The following is an 18,437-nucleotide window of genomic DNA, read 5'->3' as shown; positions in this document are numbered from 1 at the left end:
AGAGCTGGCAACTAGTAAAATTAGTCTCAAGCCAAACTTGGAGATTTAGTTGATTATATGACATGATAACTTTAGAACTGGACAGACAGTAGAAAGATAAGTCAGTTGAAAACCTAAAACAGTGCTAAGCAGGTTATTTCCCTCAACTCACTGTTGGGATTGTGCATCATCCTGCTAAGTCTAGGGAGTAGATCACCAGGACAATGCCCCTTCCTGTGGTTGCATACTATCCTTGTCTCTTTGTGGGTCTGCAGCCCCTCTCTCGTTCCATGAGCTGCTGCTGCCTCTTCATGACTTAGCCATCCGGCCAGGTCACTCGACGTGTTTTCCCCTCCCAGCATACCAAAGTCTTCCTTCAGCCATCCTAGGCAGTCTGCCCATTCACTGCCTTGTAGTGCCACTCCTTCAGTGGCTGGCAGAGGAACCTGGGACCACCCTCTACTCCAAGTTCCATCTCAGGGATCCTGTAGCCAGCCGTTGGTTCCCTTCTAGATCTTATTGCCTTTCTCAGAGCCTTGTCCTACATTCCTGGCTTCCCTGCTCTCTGGGTTTGCCAGACCTTCTCCCAGGGACTGACTGCAGACTTTCCTGGCAGCCCCCTTCTGTTTCCCGTTTCTTGTCTCCATAGTCCCATCTTAGCTTGTTCCTCCCCCAGCTGGGTGCCCTCACTCAGTCTGGGAATTACTTAGTCACCTGATTCCTCTTAGCTGTGGCCTGTTGGGTTAATTAGCCCACTTCTTAGCCTTCATTAACTCTTTCAGGGCAAGCATGGGGTGAACACACTACCACAGCCTCATTCTGCTATATTGATGTCTTGAAATGTTTCTAAAGCGGGGGGGGAGGGGTCACATTTTTCCAAATGTTACTGTAAATCTGTGTGTGAAGCCCTCCTCATGCAATATACTTGGACTTGTGTGAGGCATGTGACTTGTTACCACATAACATTTTGATTAAAAAACTAGAACAATATAAAATTAACATTGCACACATTAAAAACTGGGCTGAGGGATCTGAAAATGTAACTCTAAACAGGGAATTGTCATCAAGCAGGTTTGTTTCCAGTGGGGGACCCACAGGGATCGGTTTGTGGCCCTTTTTATCAATGACCTGGAAGAAAACAAACAAAAAAATTATCCCTAATAAAGTTTGCAGATGATACAAAAACTGGGGGATTGGTAAATAATGAAAAGGACAGATCACTCATCCAGAGCAATCCAGATGGCTTGGTAAACTGGGCTCAAGCAAACAGTATGGTTTTAATATGGCTAAATGTAAATGTATACATATGGGAACAAAGAATGTAGGTCATACTTAAAGGCTGAGGGAGTCTACCCTGGGAAGTAGTGACTGAAAAAGATTTGGGAGTTATGGTAGATAATCAGCTGAACATGATCTCCCAGTGTGATGCTGTGGCTGAAAGAGCCAATGTGATCCTGGGATGAATAAATGGGAAAATCGAGTAGGAATAAAGAGGTTATTTGACCTCTGTATTTGGCACTGGTGTGACCTCTGCTGGAATATTGTGTCCAGTTCTGGTGCCCACAATTCAAGAAGGATATTGATAAATTGGAGAGGTTTCAGAGAAGAACCAGGAAACTGATTAAAGGATTAGGAAACAAGTCTTACAGTGATATGAACTCAATAAATTCAATCTATTTAGCTTAACAAAGAGAATGTTAAGCGGTGACTTTACTATAGTCTTGCAAGTATTTACATGGGGAACAAATATTTAGCAATGGGCTCTTGAATATAGCAAAAGAAGGTATGACATGATCCAATGGTTGGAAGTTAAAGCTAGACAAATTCAAACTGGAAATAAGGTGTAAATTTTTAATGGTGAGAGTAATTAATCATTGGAAGAATTTACGCAGGATGGTGGTGGATTTTCCACCCACTGACTATGTTTACATGTAGCTTCATTTCAATTTTGAGCACTCTAATGTGCCATGCAACCAGCCATTATCTTTTTATTTTCTAGTGGAGTATAATTCCCTTAGGAATGAACTTCCTTATTCTCCAGCTTCTGCTAATGCAGTATAAGTTCTGGGAATTAAATAATGAATACATTTTTATTTCTTTTTAAAGTGGAGTAATTAGTCTGCTGTCCCCATTTCTCATACAACTCATTCTTCCTATTCTGTCCTCTTCCCTTGCACTCCATTTCCCCATTTAGCCCTCGGTTTTCTTTCTTCCCACCCCCACCAACCTCCCAAATGGTCTGCCTATAAGTTTTATTTTCACTTAAAACATCCCAATTTAATGCAATGAAGTTAAGTGACCCCAGTCACTTTTCTAGTATTGCTGAGTGCCTGGCTGGAAAAGAGAGGCAGAAATTTCCCTTTAAAAATGCCTCCTCAAGGAGTACTCGCAGATGATACTGCAAAGGGAAACTACTGCCTCCCCTCCTTGCCCAGTGTGATCCTTGGCAGTGCTACAAAAGTGGTAGAGCAGCTTTTAGCTTCACTAGGCTGATTTAGAAGCAGTATTTTATCACTCTCCCCAATCTAGTAGTGTACCTCTATTCTTCCTTGAAAGTCAACATGAAACTTGAAAGGATCCTAAAATATTGAGGGCCATGGAGAGAGATTATGGAGGCTGCTGGGGGTGGGTGTGTGAAGACAGGTGATTAAAAAGGTGGAAAGAGGAGGCTAAAGAGAGATTTATAGACTTCTTGTTCCTTTTCTGCAAAAGTCTGTAAACAACAACAAAGTACAAATGTCATTTACAAATGGAGGAAGAATACATATGTAGTCACCTTCTCCCATCATTTCCACTCCTTATCCTGTATGAACCTCTCTAACCTAACGGATATTGGGATATTTACAGGTTTTTTATTACCACTGGTGGAGTTCCAGATATGCAGCAGGGGGTCCCTGGCTGAAAAATCATCAAAAAGACTCTAGCAGCCTGTGAAAATGTGACTTTGTGCAATTTTTGTGCAGGTACAGAATCTAATGAAAATTCACAATGCTTCAGCTAATTTGATTCTTGCTTCTTCTTTTTTTCCTTAACATTAATCAGCTCCCACTTTACCGGACTATGAAGGAGTTGACGCATCTCTCAATGAAACTGCCACTACCATAACTGTACTGTTGAGACCAGCTCAAGCCAAAGGTGCTCCTATCAGGTATTTATTTAAAAAGCAAACAAAGAGTTTCTGTAGTAGATTGCATGTTGCCTAGCAGCTAATAAAGCAATTCATGCCTAAGTGATATTCATTTGACATTTATGTCAGGAGATTTGTTTTTCTTGGTTAGAGAAAGACTACAAATAGACCTGTAGTTAATAAGAGTAAATTTTTCAGCGGGTTTTAGATATTCATTACCTGAATCATCAACCTATCTGTTCTGTTTCAATTAGCCCACCCCCCAGTTCAGAACCATTTCATTTCACTTCCTCTCTTGGTATCTGTGGAATATGAGGTTTGAAAGTATTCGTCAGAAAGCAAATTTGAAGATAACACTATCTCTCCAGTATTTAAAATCAGCTATAATATAATGCATTTCATAGCTGTTATTGGAAAATTGGAAGCTTGGAGGAAATAGGAGAATAACAGTGGTGAATACAAACTATTTGACCTTTTTTCTTCTTCTTCTTCTTCTTCCAGAAGTGCTTATTAGAAATCAAGTTATAGCTATTAAATTTTATTTTGGGTGTCCCTTAATCATATTAAAATATTCATGTTATATTAATTTTGAGAGACCTTTCTCTATCTCCTTCCAGTTGAAAGATAATTTAATTCTGTTTGCAAAGATTAATCTACATCGTAGATTTTAATTTCTCATTGTTGGTGGGAAATCCATGTTTGGTTTCTATTTGACAAAGACTTTTGTTTAACTAATATTTTTGCTTGAGTAGGACAGTACTTCATCCGCATTAAGGTACAGAAAGTGAGCTGTTTGTAAACACCATTTTTATTCAGAATAAAGCAGTTTCAAGAGTAGCTTGGTACTGTAGGTTGAATAGCTTAGAATAGATTTGTGTTTAGATGTTTACATCTATAGGATTGGTCACAGTTTCAGCCTTTCAGATGTCTAGTTGTACAGATAAACCAAATATGGACTAACCAGATTTCACTCCTTATCACAGAGATGAAGAGTTTGTAATTCTAGAGCCTTGCTGATGGTGGTGTTAATTTGATTATTGGCACAGGAGATAACTACTCAGATTCATTTCCTTAAATAAAACTATAAACTAGGGATAGTCAATAACTTTTTGTCAAGGTCCAAATTTCTTGGTCAAGGCATAGTCAAGGTCCTGACTCCAGAGAATATAATTTAAAAAATAACAATAATGATGATAATAAGTAATAAAAAGATTTGGGATCCATTCAAAAGCATTTGGCGGTCTGGATTTGGCCCACGGTCCACCTGTTGACTGCCCCTCTTATAAACCATTGAAGCTCCTGGATAGCAACACGTAGTGTTCTTCAAGTGGTGGTCCCTGTGTGCAGTCTACTGTGGGTATGCATGAGCCTGACGCTGGAGAATACTTGCAAGCAGCGTCCATTGTTCTGCACCTGTTCCCCGATCTCTTCTTGCTCTGCATTGAGAGTAGAAGGGGTGGCATGGACCAACCACTGCATGGCCTGAGTTGGAACCTGCCGTGTCCAGAGCTTCTCCTTTCTCTTCAGCTTCCTTTACTAAAAGCTGTAAATATTTCAAAACTTGCTTCTTTATCTTTAGCGTTAGGGCATTTTGTAAGTATAGCTAGGGGCTAGTCAGATTCCCCACCCCAGGGAACTCCCTCCTGTCCCCGCTAATTCTTGGTCAGTGATGACCCCTGGCACTGCCTGTGCTGACTCAGGGAAGTGCATATGTTTACCAGGTGCAGTATTTATCATCCCTTCCCTAGCTGTACCCAGCTTGTGTTGTAATTTCAGCTTAAAAAGCACCTCATGGAAAAGGCTATGAGGCTCCAGTCATACCCAGGCTGGGGGATACCCCTGTTACTTTGGCCAGAGTCATCAAGGAACGCACCTCCCTAGCATGAGGCCTGAAGTAGGAGCAAGGGAGATTACACCAACAGACTCTCCATCAAAATTTCCTCAAGAAAGCAGGGAATGTGCTTATAAGCACAAGAGCAGATTCTTCCTTTAAGTCCATTCTGAAGAGGACTGATCTCTCGGCCATCCTGTTCAAGTCTGGCAAGTCTTCACCCACAGCTCCCAAATACTTCGAATATCTTAAGTCTCAGGGCCTCAATAAAAAGTCTCATTGCAACAAGGTTCTATATATACACACAGTAGCCCCGAAGAGGAAATACAATAAACATCCCTACAGACCAAGGCCTATTCCTCGGCTATATCAGCATCAGCAATCCTATAGAACAACCTTATAAATGACAGAGGGTGAAAAGGTCACAATATCCTGGACTTTCCATGTCAACCACATCAACCCAACATCACCAATAGACACTTTTGACAATATGCTCAGAAGTGGGAAACCATTATTGATGCCATTTCCACCAAAGCCTCACGTATTCTCTGGTGACCATCTAGCATTCTTTTCCCACAACTGGAGAGCAATAACAATGGACAAGTGGGTGGTGGACATCATACCTTCCAGCTATACCGTCAAATTTTTCTCCCTATTCCCTTCCCCATCCCTCTTCATGGATCAATCTTATGAGGAGATCCTTCTCCAGGAGATAGAATTTCTCCTCCAACAGGGAGTGATAGTTCAGGAGCCTCATCAACGCCAAGGAAAATGGTTATACTTTAAATATTTCCTAGTTTCCGAAAAGAAAGGAGAGTTGAGACCCATTCTCGACCTGCAACAACTCAACATTTGTATGCAAGAGCTAAAATTCCATATGGTTATGCTGGCATCATTAATACCATCTCTGGAAAAGAACACATGGTTCACAGCTCTCTATGTGAAAGAGGTGTACTTTTATGTAACAATTCCCTCTTCCCACAGAAAATCCCTCAGGTTTATGGTGGGTCCCAACCACTGTCAATATCGAGTGTTTCCATTCGATCAGGCACTACTGCACCTCTGGTCTTCACAAAAGCATTCTAGTAGTAGCAGCACAGTTCAGACAGACTGACTTCACCATCTTCCCGTATTTAGATGCACTTGCATCAACCTCATCTCTGCAGCAGGTCAGGAGCAACCAACGAAAATTTAAAGTGAAAAATGGAGTAGTGAACAGACAGAGAAAAACGGAGACAGTGAAATAAGAAGTGTGAAAGTGGAAATGTTGGGGAAAGGAAAGTGTGTGTGTGCATATGCATACATTGCATATAATTCTATATATGTAATCATAAAGAATTACATTTGAAAAAATTGTTCATATTACAGGAAAAATGGCTTTCTAGTAGTTTTGCAAACCCATGAACTAATGTAAGAGGTTCTTAGAATTGTGAACTCCAGTGGATCACCCTTCCCTATTCATTCTGACTGAAGAAGCAACAAAGAGGTGAACAGTGGGGTTATATGGTAAACAATAGGACTATTTTTGGCAGCCTGGTTGACTCCCAACAAAAGAAAACTTATACGTTTACCACTTTTTATTTATATGCTGAAATTATGCAGCTGTGGTAGTTTTAAAGGAAAAAATGTATAGTGTAACACAGAAGTCCAGAAACAAATACAAAGGTAAATCAAATTCACAAACTCGCAGTTGGTCAGATTGTGACATCCACCACTAGTGTTTCAGGATTTTTTTCCCTCACAGCTTCATCAGTCACATACCATCTTTATACCATGATGACCCATGAAGATGATGTAAATGGCATGTTTAGAATATTGATAGCTGAAGATAACTGTTTGGCCTGGTAGGGTATTGTATTGTGGTCTGTTGGCACAAACCCTAAAAGAGAATGAATTAGTTTTCAGTCTAGAAAGATACATAGTAATTTATCAGAGTCCAGTAAGGCCTTTTCTTCCACTGAGAAGGTACTGTCAGCTTCCCTTATGTCCCCAGACTTCATGGTATTTGCCAAACAAAGAAATTCAGACATATGGTCTCCACACTGAACCTTCAGTCGGGCTGAAGTATTTCCCCACCAAGAGTTTTGAAATTTAGCTTCTAAGGGCAGGCCAATAAAATAGATCCTTCGCCCTAGCAGGAAAGGTGTGTCCTTTCCTCAAAATAGTTGATGCAAAGGTCTATACATGACAAAGTTACTACCTGTACTTCCATACCAAGCATTACAACAAGATCAAAGAGTGGCCAGCTACATGTGTTTAATTAGAAGTACTTGGGACAAGCCACTGAATGTCATAGTGACCATGAGATTGAATGCTTGACATGTTCACATTTCTGTACGTGCATTAATTCTTGCAAGACTTGAGTGGAGGGGGAAGAAAAATAAGTGTGTCTCATCATCTCATTTTGCCAGTGGGGAAACTGAGGAAAAGGTTGTTCCTTGCCCAGGGCAACAGAGGGAGTCAGAGGAAGAGCTGTGGTTAAATTCAGACCTTCTTGGCTTCCTGTTTTCTTTATTATTATTCTTCATTTGCCCCCATTTCCTCTTTATGTTGAATACATGCAGCAAAACACAACGATCTGTGTGGAACATAACAGCATTCTAGAATACAGCCTATGATAAAGTGATTTCCAGAGACTCGCCATTAAGTCCCCCGTTACTGGAACTATGATGTAGTATAGTATTTTATACACCCTGCTCAGGAAAGCCTTTGCTGTGATGAACTACAGAATAACAAACAGTCCTTTGCATATAACTTGCATATGTTGATCTATAATATATATATGAAAACTTTAAACTTAAACAACATATGCAGCTGAACATTTGATTAAAAATGAGAGAAGGGGCAGAATGTTGAATCCTTTATGAAGATTATTATTGACATTAAAAAACAAAAATACCACTTTGCCTTCCCAATAATCAATACAAATCTGTTGTCACTCTGTCCATCTCAGATCCAGCATAGTGTTAGCAGGCGGTGCACAATGAGCCATAGACTCTAATAATTGCTTCAACCAAATCCAGATAATGAAGAGACGCATCTGAGCTGTACAATGAACATTTTGAGCAAAGTTTAGTCTGAGGTGATCAGATACTATGGTGATGGGCATGTATCAGAACCAGAACAGTTATACATAATATTAAAAGGTCTTAAATCTTTCCCACTTAATTAGCACACTTGATAAACTGCATTAACCACAAAGAACCAACATATTCCTAGATGGGTTAGTGCAGACAGTTATAAATTACTACAGAAAATAGTAATATTTGTAACACAAAATAGAACAACTAAAGATATGCCAGCATCTTTAGACAAACCCTAAAAGGGAATGAATTAGTTTTCAGTCTAGAAAGATGTATAGTAATTTATCAGAGTCCATGAAGGCCTTTTCTTCCCTTATGTCCCCAACCTTCATGGTATTTGCCAAACAAAGAAATTCAGACATATGGTCTCCACACTAAACCTTCAGTCAGGCTGAAACAGTACAAAATCCAGGTCAATCAATTTTATCCTTGCTCTTACCATCGTGAGTGTTTCTCCTCATTGAAATTAAGCATGACTAGAATACAAAGAGAATATTTTCAAATCTTGAAAACCAGGTCTGCAAGCTATGTGATTTTTATTTCTTATTCCAGATGAGGAGTATCCCTACAAGAAATGCTCATGGCATTACATGGCTATCCGTCCCTGAAATATGCATGTTGCAATTAGTTATATATCACCAGCATCTTAATACAGAAGATAAATGTAATACACTGAAAAAAGGAAGGAGGTATTGCCGTATATATTAAAAATGTATACACTTGGACTGAGGTTGAGATAGAAATAAAAGACAGACTTGTTGAAAGTCTCTGGGTGAGGATAAAAGGGGTAAAAAATAAGGGTGATGTCATGGTAGGGCTCTACTACAGACCACCAAACAAGGAAGAAGAGGTGGATGAGGCTTTTTTTAAACAACTAACAACATCATCCAAAGCACAGGACTTGGTGCTGATGGGGGACTTCAACTACCCAGACATCTGTTGGAAAATAACACCGCAGGGCACAGATTATCCAAGAAGTTCTTGAAATGTATTGGAGACAATTTCAGAAGGTGGAGAAAGCTATTGGGGGGAGGCTGTTCTAGATATGATTTTGACAAATAGAGAGGAACTGGTTGAGAATTTGAAAGTGGAAGGCATCTTGGGTGAAAGTGATCATGAAATGGTAGAGTTCATGATTCTAAGGAATGGTAGGAGGGAGAACAGGACAATAAAGACAGTGGATTTCAAGAAGGCAGACTTTAGCAAACTCAGGGAGTTGGTAGGTAAAATCCCATGGGAATCAAGTCTAAGGGGAAAAACAACTGAAGACAGTTGGCAGTTTTTCAGAGAGGAAGTATGGCAATTGACCACCTTGGCTTAACCAGGAGTTCATCAATGATCTAAAACTCAAAAAAGAGCCCTACAAAAAGTGGAGACTTGGTCAAATTACAAAGGATGAACATAAACAAATAACACAAGTATGTAGGGACAAAATTAGAAAAGCCACGGCACAAAACGAGATCAAACTAGCTAGGGACATAAAAGGAAACAAAAAAAATTCTACAAAAACATTAGAAGCAAGAGGGAGACCAAGCATAGAGTAGGCCTGTTACTCAATGAGGGGGGAAAGACAGTAACAGAAAATGTGGAAATGGCAGAGGTGCCTAATGACTTCTTTGTTTCGGTTTTCACCAAGAAGGTTGGTGGTGATTGGACGTAGGGAATGCTAGTGAAAATGAGGTAGGATCAGAGTCTAAAATAGGGAAAGAACAAGTCAAAAATTACTTAGACAAGTTAGATGTCTTCAAATCATCAGGGCCTGATGAAATGCATCCTAGAATACTCAAGGAGCTGACTGAGGAGATATCTGAGTCATTAGCAATTACCTTTGAAAAGTCATGGAAGACGGGAGACATTCCAGAAGTCTGGAAAAGGGCAAATATAGTGCCGATCTATAAAAAGGGAAATAAGGACAACCCAGGGAATTACAGACCAGTCAGCTTAACTTCTGTACCCAGAAAGATAATGGAGTAAATAATTAAGCAATCAATTTGCAAACACCTAGAAGATAATGAGGTGATAAATAACAGTCTGCATGGATTTTTCAAGAACAAATCATGTCAAACCAACCAGATAGCTTTCTTTGACAGGGTAATAAGCCTTGTAGATGGGGGGGGAAAGGGTAGATGTGGTATATCTTGACTTTAGTAAGGCTTTTTATACTGTCTCGCATGACCTTCCCATAAACAAACTAGGGAAATGCAACATAGATGGAGCTTCTATAAGGTGGATGCATAACTGGTTGGAAAATCGTTCCCAGAGAGTAATCATCAGTGGTTCACAGTCATGCTGGAAGGACACGACAAGTGGGGTCCCGCAGGGATCAGTTCTGGGTCCGGTTCTGTTCAATATCTTCATCAACGTTTTAGATAATGGCATAGAGAGTACTCTTTCAACGTTTGTGGACAATACCAAGCTGGGAGGGGGTTGCAAGTGCTTTGGAGGATAGGATTAAAATTCAAAATGATCTGGACAAACTGGAGAAATGGTCTGAAGTAAATAGGATGAAATTCAATAAGGACAAATGCAAAGTACTCCACTTAGGAAGAAACAATCAGTTGCACACACACAAAATGGGAAATGACTGTCTAGGAAGGAGTACTCACTCTCCTGCTGGAGAGAGAACCTGGATTTGTGCTGGAAATGGCCCACCTTGATTATCATGCACATTGTAGGGAGAGTGGTCACTTTGGATGAGCTATTACCAGCAGGAGAGTGAGTTTGTGTGTGTATGGGGGTGGGGGGGGTGAGAGAACCTGGATTTGTGCTGGAAATGGCCCACCTTGATTTTCATGCACATTGTAAGGAGAGTGGTCACTTTGGATAGGCTATTACCAGCAGGAGAGTGAGTTTGTGTGTGTGTGTTTGGGGGGGGGGGGTGAGAAAACCTGGATTTGTGCTGGAAATGGCCCACCTTGATTTTCATGCACATTGTAAGGAGAGTGGTCACTTTGGATAGGCTATTACCAGCAGGAGAGTGAGTTTGTGTGTGTGTGTTTGGGGGGGGGGGTGAGAAAACCTGGATTTGTGCTGGAAATGGCCCACCTTGATTTTCATACACATTGTAAGGAGAGTGGTCACTTTGGATAGGCTATTACCAGCAGGAGAGTGAGTTTGTGTGTGTGTGTTTGGGGGGGGCGGGAGAAAACCTGGATTTGTGCTGGAAATGGCCCAACTTGATTATCATACACATTGTAGAGTGGTCAATTTGGATGGGCTATTACCAGCAGGAGAGTGAGTTTGTGGGGGGGGGGGGGGGGAGGGTGAGAAAACCTGGATTTGTGCTGGAAATGGCCCAACTTGATTATCGTACACATTGTAAGGAGAGTGATCACTTTAGATAAGCTATTACCAGCAGGAGAGTGGGGTGGGAGGAGGTATTGTTTCATGGTCTCTGTGTATATAATGTCTTCTGCAGTTTCCACAGTATGCATCCGATGAAGTGAGCTGTAGCTCACGAAAGCTTATGCTCAAATAAATTGGTTAGTCTCTAAGGTGCCACAAGTACTCCTTTTCTAGTTGTGAAGCAGTTAGGGCTGCTGCTCAAATAACGTGCTTGACTCAAACACTCAAAAGCAAGAAAATGAAAAGTTAAGTCTCCCAACCATACATACCCTGTACTCCTCCACCCACTGGACCACACTATACCATTATTACAACCTCTTTACACCTCAGACAAGACACTGCAACTTCCCCATACACCCCTTTACCAAGGTACTCTCCCTTAACAATATTATTTGTGGATGTTTGGTGTAGTGATGTGTGTTCTGGGAGGGATAGTTTTGGTAAAGGATGTGATGTAAGGATGGCATCTTAATGGCCCTGACTAGACTATTTAAATTTCCATATGCCTTTTGAGCCTTCAGTTTTGCATTTGGAGAACATTTCAAAAGATGGTATGCACAAGCCTTTTAAAATTATTGACGAGAAGGATAAAAAAATCTGGAGTTGAAGAATGGAAATAACCAATTTAAAATTTTTTCTTTGTCTGCTAATTATGGCACCTAAATGCACTTAAGAGAAATAATGCTAATTTTTTTTTCTTCTTAACTATAAAAAATCATTACGTAACCCCAAGCATCCCAACAGATTCTGTGTACATGTTTCTGACCTTCCTTCTACAGTTTGTAGTTTTTAAGCCACAGTGGCCCGCAAAATCAGTTTCATCATAATCACTTTTTGGGGAGGAGAAGGGGATTTTTAATTTATTAGAATTTGAAACTGATTTTCTGAAAATCCAAGCCTGACTCAGATGACATGCTTCACATTTTGCAGTATATTTTGATGCAAAATATCAAAAGTTATTGCAGTGAATTAAATGGACACTGTTAAAGTTGAATTGGCTAATATGTATCTCTTCTACTTCACCCCCACAGTCATATTTTTGGCTAATAAAAAGACAATATTCTTCTGAAGGTGAAAAAACTATTGACACCGTCACTCTAGAAGGACTGATATGAAACTATGTTAAAAACTCCGCTTTTGAGCTGAATGACACAACAGTATATTCCAAGAGATAGCTTTCTTGCAGTCACGTGTGCACATTGAGATGTCCTTCCACTCTCCCTGCTGGCTTTATTCGTGTAGGCTGGCAGGATATTGCAATTGACAAGTTTCCTGCTCCCCTGGCACTTCAGAGAGCAGAATACTTGTCAATTCCAGTCTGTTGGCAGCTCACAAGAAAGGAGCTGCAGAGAATGTGAAGCAACAGAGTGACACTTCCAAAACTCTGGTCAGTTTCACTCCTCCTGTTTGGAAGGCTTTTAAGTAGAAATGAAACTGACAATCTTTTCAAGTTAATTCAACTGTTTCTAATCTTGCCTACAATTGAATGAGCATTTTTCAAGCTCTAGGGTATGAGAGATCCCTCCCCCCTTCCCCATCCACTTTTTTTTTCCCCCCAGCATAAGAACTCACCTCTGTTCTTCCTTTAAAAAGAACATTCTGCTTCTGCAGAACATTACATGCTGGTAATGAGCTGGCAACGTACGGTAGTTATGTAGTTCCCCAACAGGGAAAGAAGAATTATAATTACCTGTTCTCTTTAGAGAAGGTGATTTTGAAAAGTGACCAAGCTTTGGACCATTTCAAGAAAGGTATTGGCAAGTTTGGGTTGGAGTCTTAATAGGCTGAATGCCATCTGCTTCAGCAATTTGTAACATTTTATCGTTGACAACTGCAGAGAAATGAGGCAGTCTGTTTTGGTGGAGTGGACAGATTTCTGTCCATCTGTGCTTGTATTACAGCATGTCACTTGTATTTTAGATCTGCATAGCTCTGAGCCAAGATAGATGCCATAGCAAGGTCAAGAGGTGGAGAAGCCTGTCAGCACATTCTGTCTCTAATGATATGACAACTGCAAATTGGTGCTTCAAGCACAGCCTGGAGGCAGTCATTATGTTGGGCCTTGAAGCTGAGCTTTCTATAATAGCATTTTCCTTTGAAATAACTTCAGATGCTTCAGAATATCAGACAAAGAGCTTAATCTATTACAATGTCTGTGGTTAATGTCAGAGTCATTCATGGGTTACTTAATAACAAAATAATTCAGTGGTGAGAGGGATTTTTTGGTTTGGTTTGTTCCTTTGTATCTTTAGAAATATGTTGAAAGAAACAGTATTGAAAGAGTAAGAAAAAATAAAATAATTGTATGTATAAAATAAAATCAGTGAACATCGTTTTTCTGCTCTAGGCTAGGGCTGAAAGTGGTTTATTTTTTTAAAAAAATGCATAACAGTAGAGTAGCATTTGATGCCTGAGTTGCATAGCTTCAGCATAACTTTTCCAAGCTTTTGTTTCTCTTTTCGCATCCACTGTCTTTTTAAACTGACCACAGTGCCATTTGGCATCATGTTTTTGTGCAGTGTGAGATTTGAGAATCACAGATTACCTGATCATTTTTTCTCTTTAAAAAGTGCTTACCAGATTGTTGTTGAGGAGCTGCATCCACACCGAACAAAGCGAGAAACAGGCACGATGGAGTGCTACCAAGTCCCAGTCACATACCAAAATGCTCTAAGCGGAGGCTCACCATATTACTTTGCTGCTGAATTGCCCCCTGGTAACCTTCCTGAACCAGCCCCTTTCACTGTTGGTGACAATAGAACGTACCAGGGCTTTTGGAACCCACCCCTGGCTCCTCGGAAAGGCTACAATATCTATTTCCAAGCCATGAGCAGTGTTGAGAAGGTAAGTACCGACCATAGTTTCCTATTGGAAATAGCTCAGAAGGTATCCTTGGTGATGAATCTCAAAGTTAAATGTAGTTTGTGTTGGTGATGGTGCTGTTTTAACCTTTCACTGGCTTCTGTACTGTAGCAGTATGGCTTTGAGCCATTCATATTTCACACTATGCCTGCTTCTTAGTAACTGTTACTAGCTGAGAATTTAATAAATCTCAGTAATAGTTTGAGTGAAATAATTTCAGCTGTGTGATTCTGCCTCCTCTGTAAATAACATCCATTATTCTTCTCCTAACTCTCAATACTTGCACACTTCACAAGATTAAATTACTGCAGCACAAAGAGAACTTACTTTGTTCAGCAGGATAGTAAAACAATGTCAACTTTTCAGGATTCTTACACCAAACATCAAATAAAAAGGAAAAATCCACTGATTGTGAAGTAACCCCATGCCTATGGTATGTTTCTGAGCATCTTTATACACCACTCTGCTTTGACTGTGCAGTAGTTAAGGGTATGGCTTTGGATTGCTTCCATGGCCTCCTTACTTCATTTTTGACACAGTTGTTGAGCACTGCTGCTGATTCTGTATGTATATTGAAAAGAACAAAATGACAGGAAGCTAAACTCTGAAGAGGGTTCCAGGTGTGAAAAACAACATGACTTTTCAAACCTCATGCTGTTATCATTGAATGATTTTCTTTTGTAAACTGAAATATGGGTGTGGGGGACTGTGTTCAGCACAGTAACTTGAGGTATTTAAATATTCAATTTATGAATTACATTTTAGATAAGTATAGTTCTGTAGGAAATTGCTACATTCTGGGTATAGGGCCCCTGTATCAGCTATGCAGGGGGATTAAGGGAAATTGCCGGGATATGCAGCTAGATTAAAGGCAAATGATCTTCACCAGGTCCTTCTGAAAGAAGTAGAAACCATTTGTACCTTTCTATTTGGATTTCTGCTGTGGCTAATAATAAAGAAATCACGGCTATTGACTAAATCTGCCATTGAGTCTTTTGAATGAAGTCTCACCTATACCTATAATTATGAAAATTGCCCCTTCATCATATAAGGGTAGAAACAAATTCAATATCTAATGAAATTGCACACTGGAGCTACTCTGGAGCTGGAGGAATTTTCTGATGAGACAGCCTTTTCTCTTGCTAGACTTAATCGAGGCAAACAAAAATAGAGGAAAGCTAACTGTCTCACATTCATACACATTTCCCTCACCTTCTCCATTCACCCATCTAACAGCTTTGTTGGCTTCCAACAACTAAACTAGGTTCTTGAGGAAATTGATATTTCATACAGTATGTAATGATTGAAAAATATAAACAGAACCAATACAAATTAAAAAAACCCCAAACAGATCCATGTTTCAGTTTCTGTATTTTGACAGTTTATGACCAAAAGGGGTGAGAGAGACTATTTTTTCAAAAATTTGATCTTCAGTTTGAGAGAGGCTCTGTGTGTTTGTGAAATGGTCTTCTCTGGTATGATATAAAAGCTTGGGACAGATTTGGGCTGACAGTTTTCATTAGTTTTGTTTCCAGTTGCTGGTATCTCTGTTTTACCACAACATACATAGAATACCATTGTACCCTGTGACCCTGACCCTGCAAAATATTTCAGCACGTGCTAAACTTTAAATCAGTGCGATTCCTCACATGCTTAAAATTAGGTGTGTGCGAAAGTGCTCCTCTGGGTTGGGGCCTACATTACACAATGGTTGCTGCAGAGAGTTTAAATGCAGATACATTAGCAATACCTAAAGAAGATGCTCCTTAGTTAAGGTTATATTGACATTTCCAATATCAGCTCAGTGGAGCTTTTATCTGAGCTTTTATCTGAGCTGAAAAATGCCTCTTGATTGAAACATGTCATGTAAATTTTTAGCTCAGGACCTCTCTCTATTAATTTCTACATCACAGCTTTTCAAAGCAGTTGACTTAGGCATTCTGAGTTAAATAATTCTTGTGTGTGCTTGTGTGTGTTTGTTTGTTTGTGGGTTTTTTGGGGGTGTGACAGGAGTCTAGAAAAGAAAGAAGGAATCCTGAAGGCAATGACATAGATCCCAGCAAAGAAATGCTGCTTTGGGGAAAAAAAATACAGACCTTGTTGGATTAAAATGGATTTAGTCATTGTCTAATTACTTGTTAAAACAGACCTAAATGGCTTTAAGGGGCCACTTACATCCCATCACACAAACTTATATAACTTTTTCTTGTTTCTTATATTAGTTTTAAAACATCTTATTACACTTAAAGAGAGAGAAGGCCAAGAAATTCAGTTAAGATTGAAACTGCCTCTTACCCAGTGTGTATAACCAATTCATTTCTCTGACGTTTGAGTGATCTCATGCACTGCATGAACCACTGGTGGAAAAAAATAGATACAATTTGTGTGTGTATATAAATAAAATATGTGCAAGTCCTTTTGTGGTAAAATACCTATAAATCTAGAGAGTTTAGGACTTGGTTAACAATTTTACTCAGATTACCAGCTCTGTAGAGACAAAATTCGTTTACTCCTCAGTCTCCACTAATATTCCTAGAGCTGTTCAGTATCCTATGCAATACTAATCTATAGTACTAATGCTGTTTGTGAAGTGGGAGAAATTGAAATATGAAATTGACTATATTTTCTTTAATTTTCCCCCCTCAACAGGAAACTAAAACTCAGTGTGTTCGAATAGCTACGAAAGGTAAGAGGTTCTTCCCTCTCCAAGAAAAAGGGATGTTTTGCTTGCTTCAGACCAAATGAAATATGGTATTTCTGTTAGGCGGTATTTGTACTTGTGCCCAGTTCTATTGGCAGCAAAATATTTTGACTCACCTGGATCTCTTACCGTGTAATCAGTTGCCACTTCTTATGTTTTGGTGTTTCGCCAGGAGAATACTGTTCCAGGAGTAAGCAGAATTTAGACAAAATAAGTAAAGCTCATTTCAGTAGTTTGTATTCTCCAGAGTCTTGTCCTTGTGAACAACTGGAGAACTGGAAGAAGCTAGTCAGCATGGACTCAAGTGTTGAAAGTACACTTGTTGCATCCAATGAAGTGAGCTGTATCTCACGAAAGCTTATGCCCAAATAAATTTGTTAGTCTCTAAGGTGCCACAAGTACTCCTTTTCTTTTTGTTTAAATCTGTCTGTCATGGTGACAGGTATTGGAGAGCTGGGTGTGTTTTTTTTATTCAAACTGAGAGATGCTAGTAAATATACATAAATAAGAGCTCAGTGACTTGTGGATAGTCATAGGGGAGGGTTGATTTGAAGAAGGCTTTAATTTTTTTAATATCAAGTGATAGCCAAGTATGAGATTGAGTTGAGAGCTGCCAGAGTCAATCATACTGACCCCACACATGGCAGCGTAATTACACAGTGTCCATTCAAGAAATTATTTCATCTTCAAATGAGGATTTAGAGTACATCTGATTAGTATCTCCTGCTCTGACTGTATTTATAACCACTCATTCCAAAGTTACTCGATTGTGTCAACAACAGGAAGTGGTTTGCTAGATTCTAGCAGCATAAACAATAAAGGATTCTGAATGCTGGAACAGAACTCCTTTGAAGCCTAGCGCTACTCAATATTGATAAATGCAAAGTCATGCACATTGGAAAACATAATCGCAACTATATATATAAAATGATGGGAACCAAATTAGCTGTTACCACTCAAGAAAGAGATCTTGGAGTCATTGTGGATATTTCTCTGAAAACATCCACTCAGTGTGCAGCAGCAGTCAAAAAGTTGGGAATCTTTAAGAAAGGGATAGATAAGAAGACAGAAAATATCATATTTCCTCTATATAAATCCATGAATACTGCGTGCAGATGTGGTCGCCCCATCTCAAAAAAAGATATACTGGAACTGGAAAAGGTTCAGAAAAGGACAACAAAAATTATTAGGCATATGGAACGGCTTCCGTATAAAGAGAGATTAATAAGCCTGGGACTTTTTAGCTTGGAAAAGAGATGACTAAGGGGGGATATGATAGAGGTCTGGTGTGGAGAAAGTAAATTAAAGAAGTGTTATTTATTCCTTCGCATAACACAAGAACTCGGGGTCACCAAATGAAATGAATAGACAGCAGGTTTAAAACAAACAAAAGGAAGTATTTCTTCACTCAGTGCACAGTCAACCTGTGGAACTCTTTTCCAGAGGATGTTGTGAAGGCCAAGACTATAACAGGGTTTAAAAAAGAATTGGACAAATTCATGGAGGATA

The 18,437-nt window shown here is 39.6% G+C and overlaps 1 protein-coding gene across 3 annotated transcripts in view; it reads left to right on the top strand.

Moving 5' to 3' along the window:
* The window catches only part of PTPRK (protein tyrosine phosphatase receptor type K), a 576,923-nt gene that overhangs the window by 468,752 nt on the left and 89,734 nt on the right, over positions 1-18,437 (top strand). For all 3 annotated transcript variants that reach the window (XM_074948398.1, XM_074948399.1, XM_074948400.1), the window contains 3 exons: positions 3,022-3,127; positions 13,936-14,209; positions 16,877-16,913. In XM_074948398.1, coding sequence (XP_074804499.1) covers positions 3,022-3,127; positions 13,936-14,209; positions 16,877-16,913 — 417 coding nt within the window. The remainder of the gene's footprint in view (positions 1-3,021; positions 3,128-13,935; positions 14,210-16,876; positions 16,914-18,437) is intronic.

Source organism: Natator depressus, chromosome 3 (genome assembly GCF_965152275.1).
Source record: "Natator depressus isolate rNatDep1 chromosome 3, rNatDep2.hap1, whole genome shotgun sequence".
NCBI lineage: Eukaryota > Metazoa > Chordata > Testudines > Cheloniidae > Natator > Natator depressus.
This window is presented reverse-complemented; position numbering and strand designations above follow the sequence as displayed.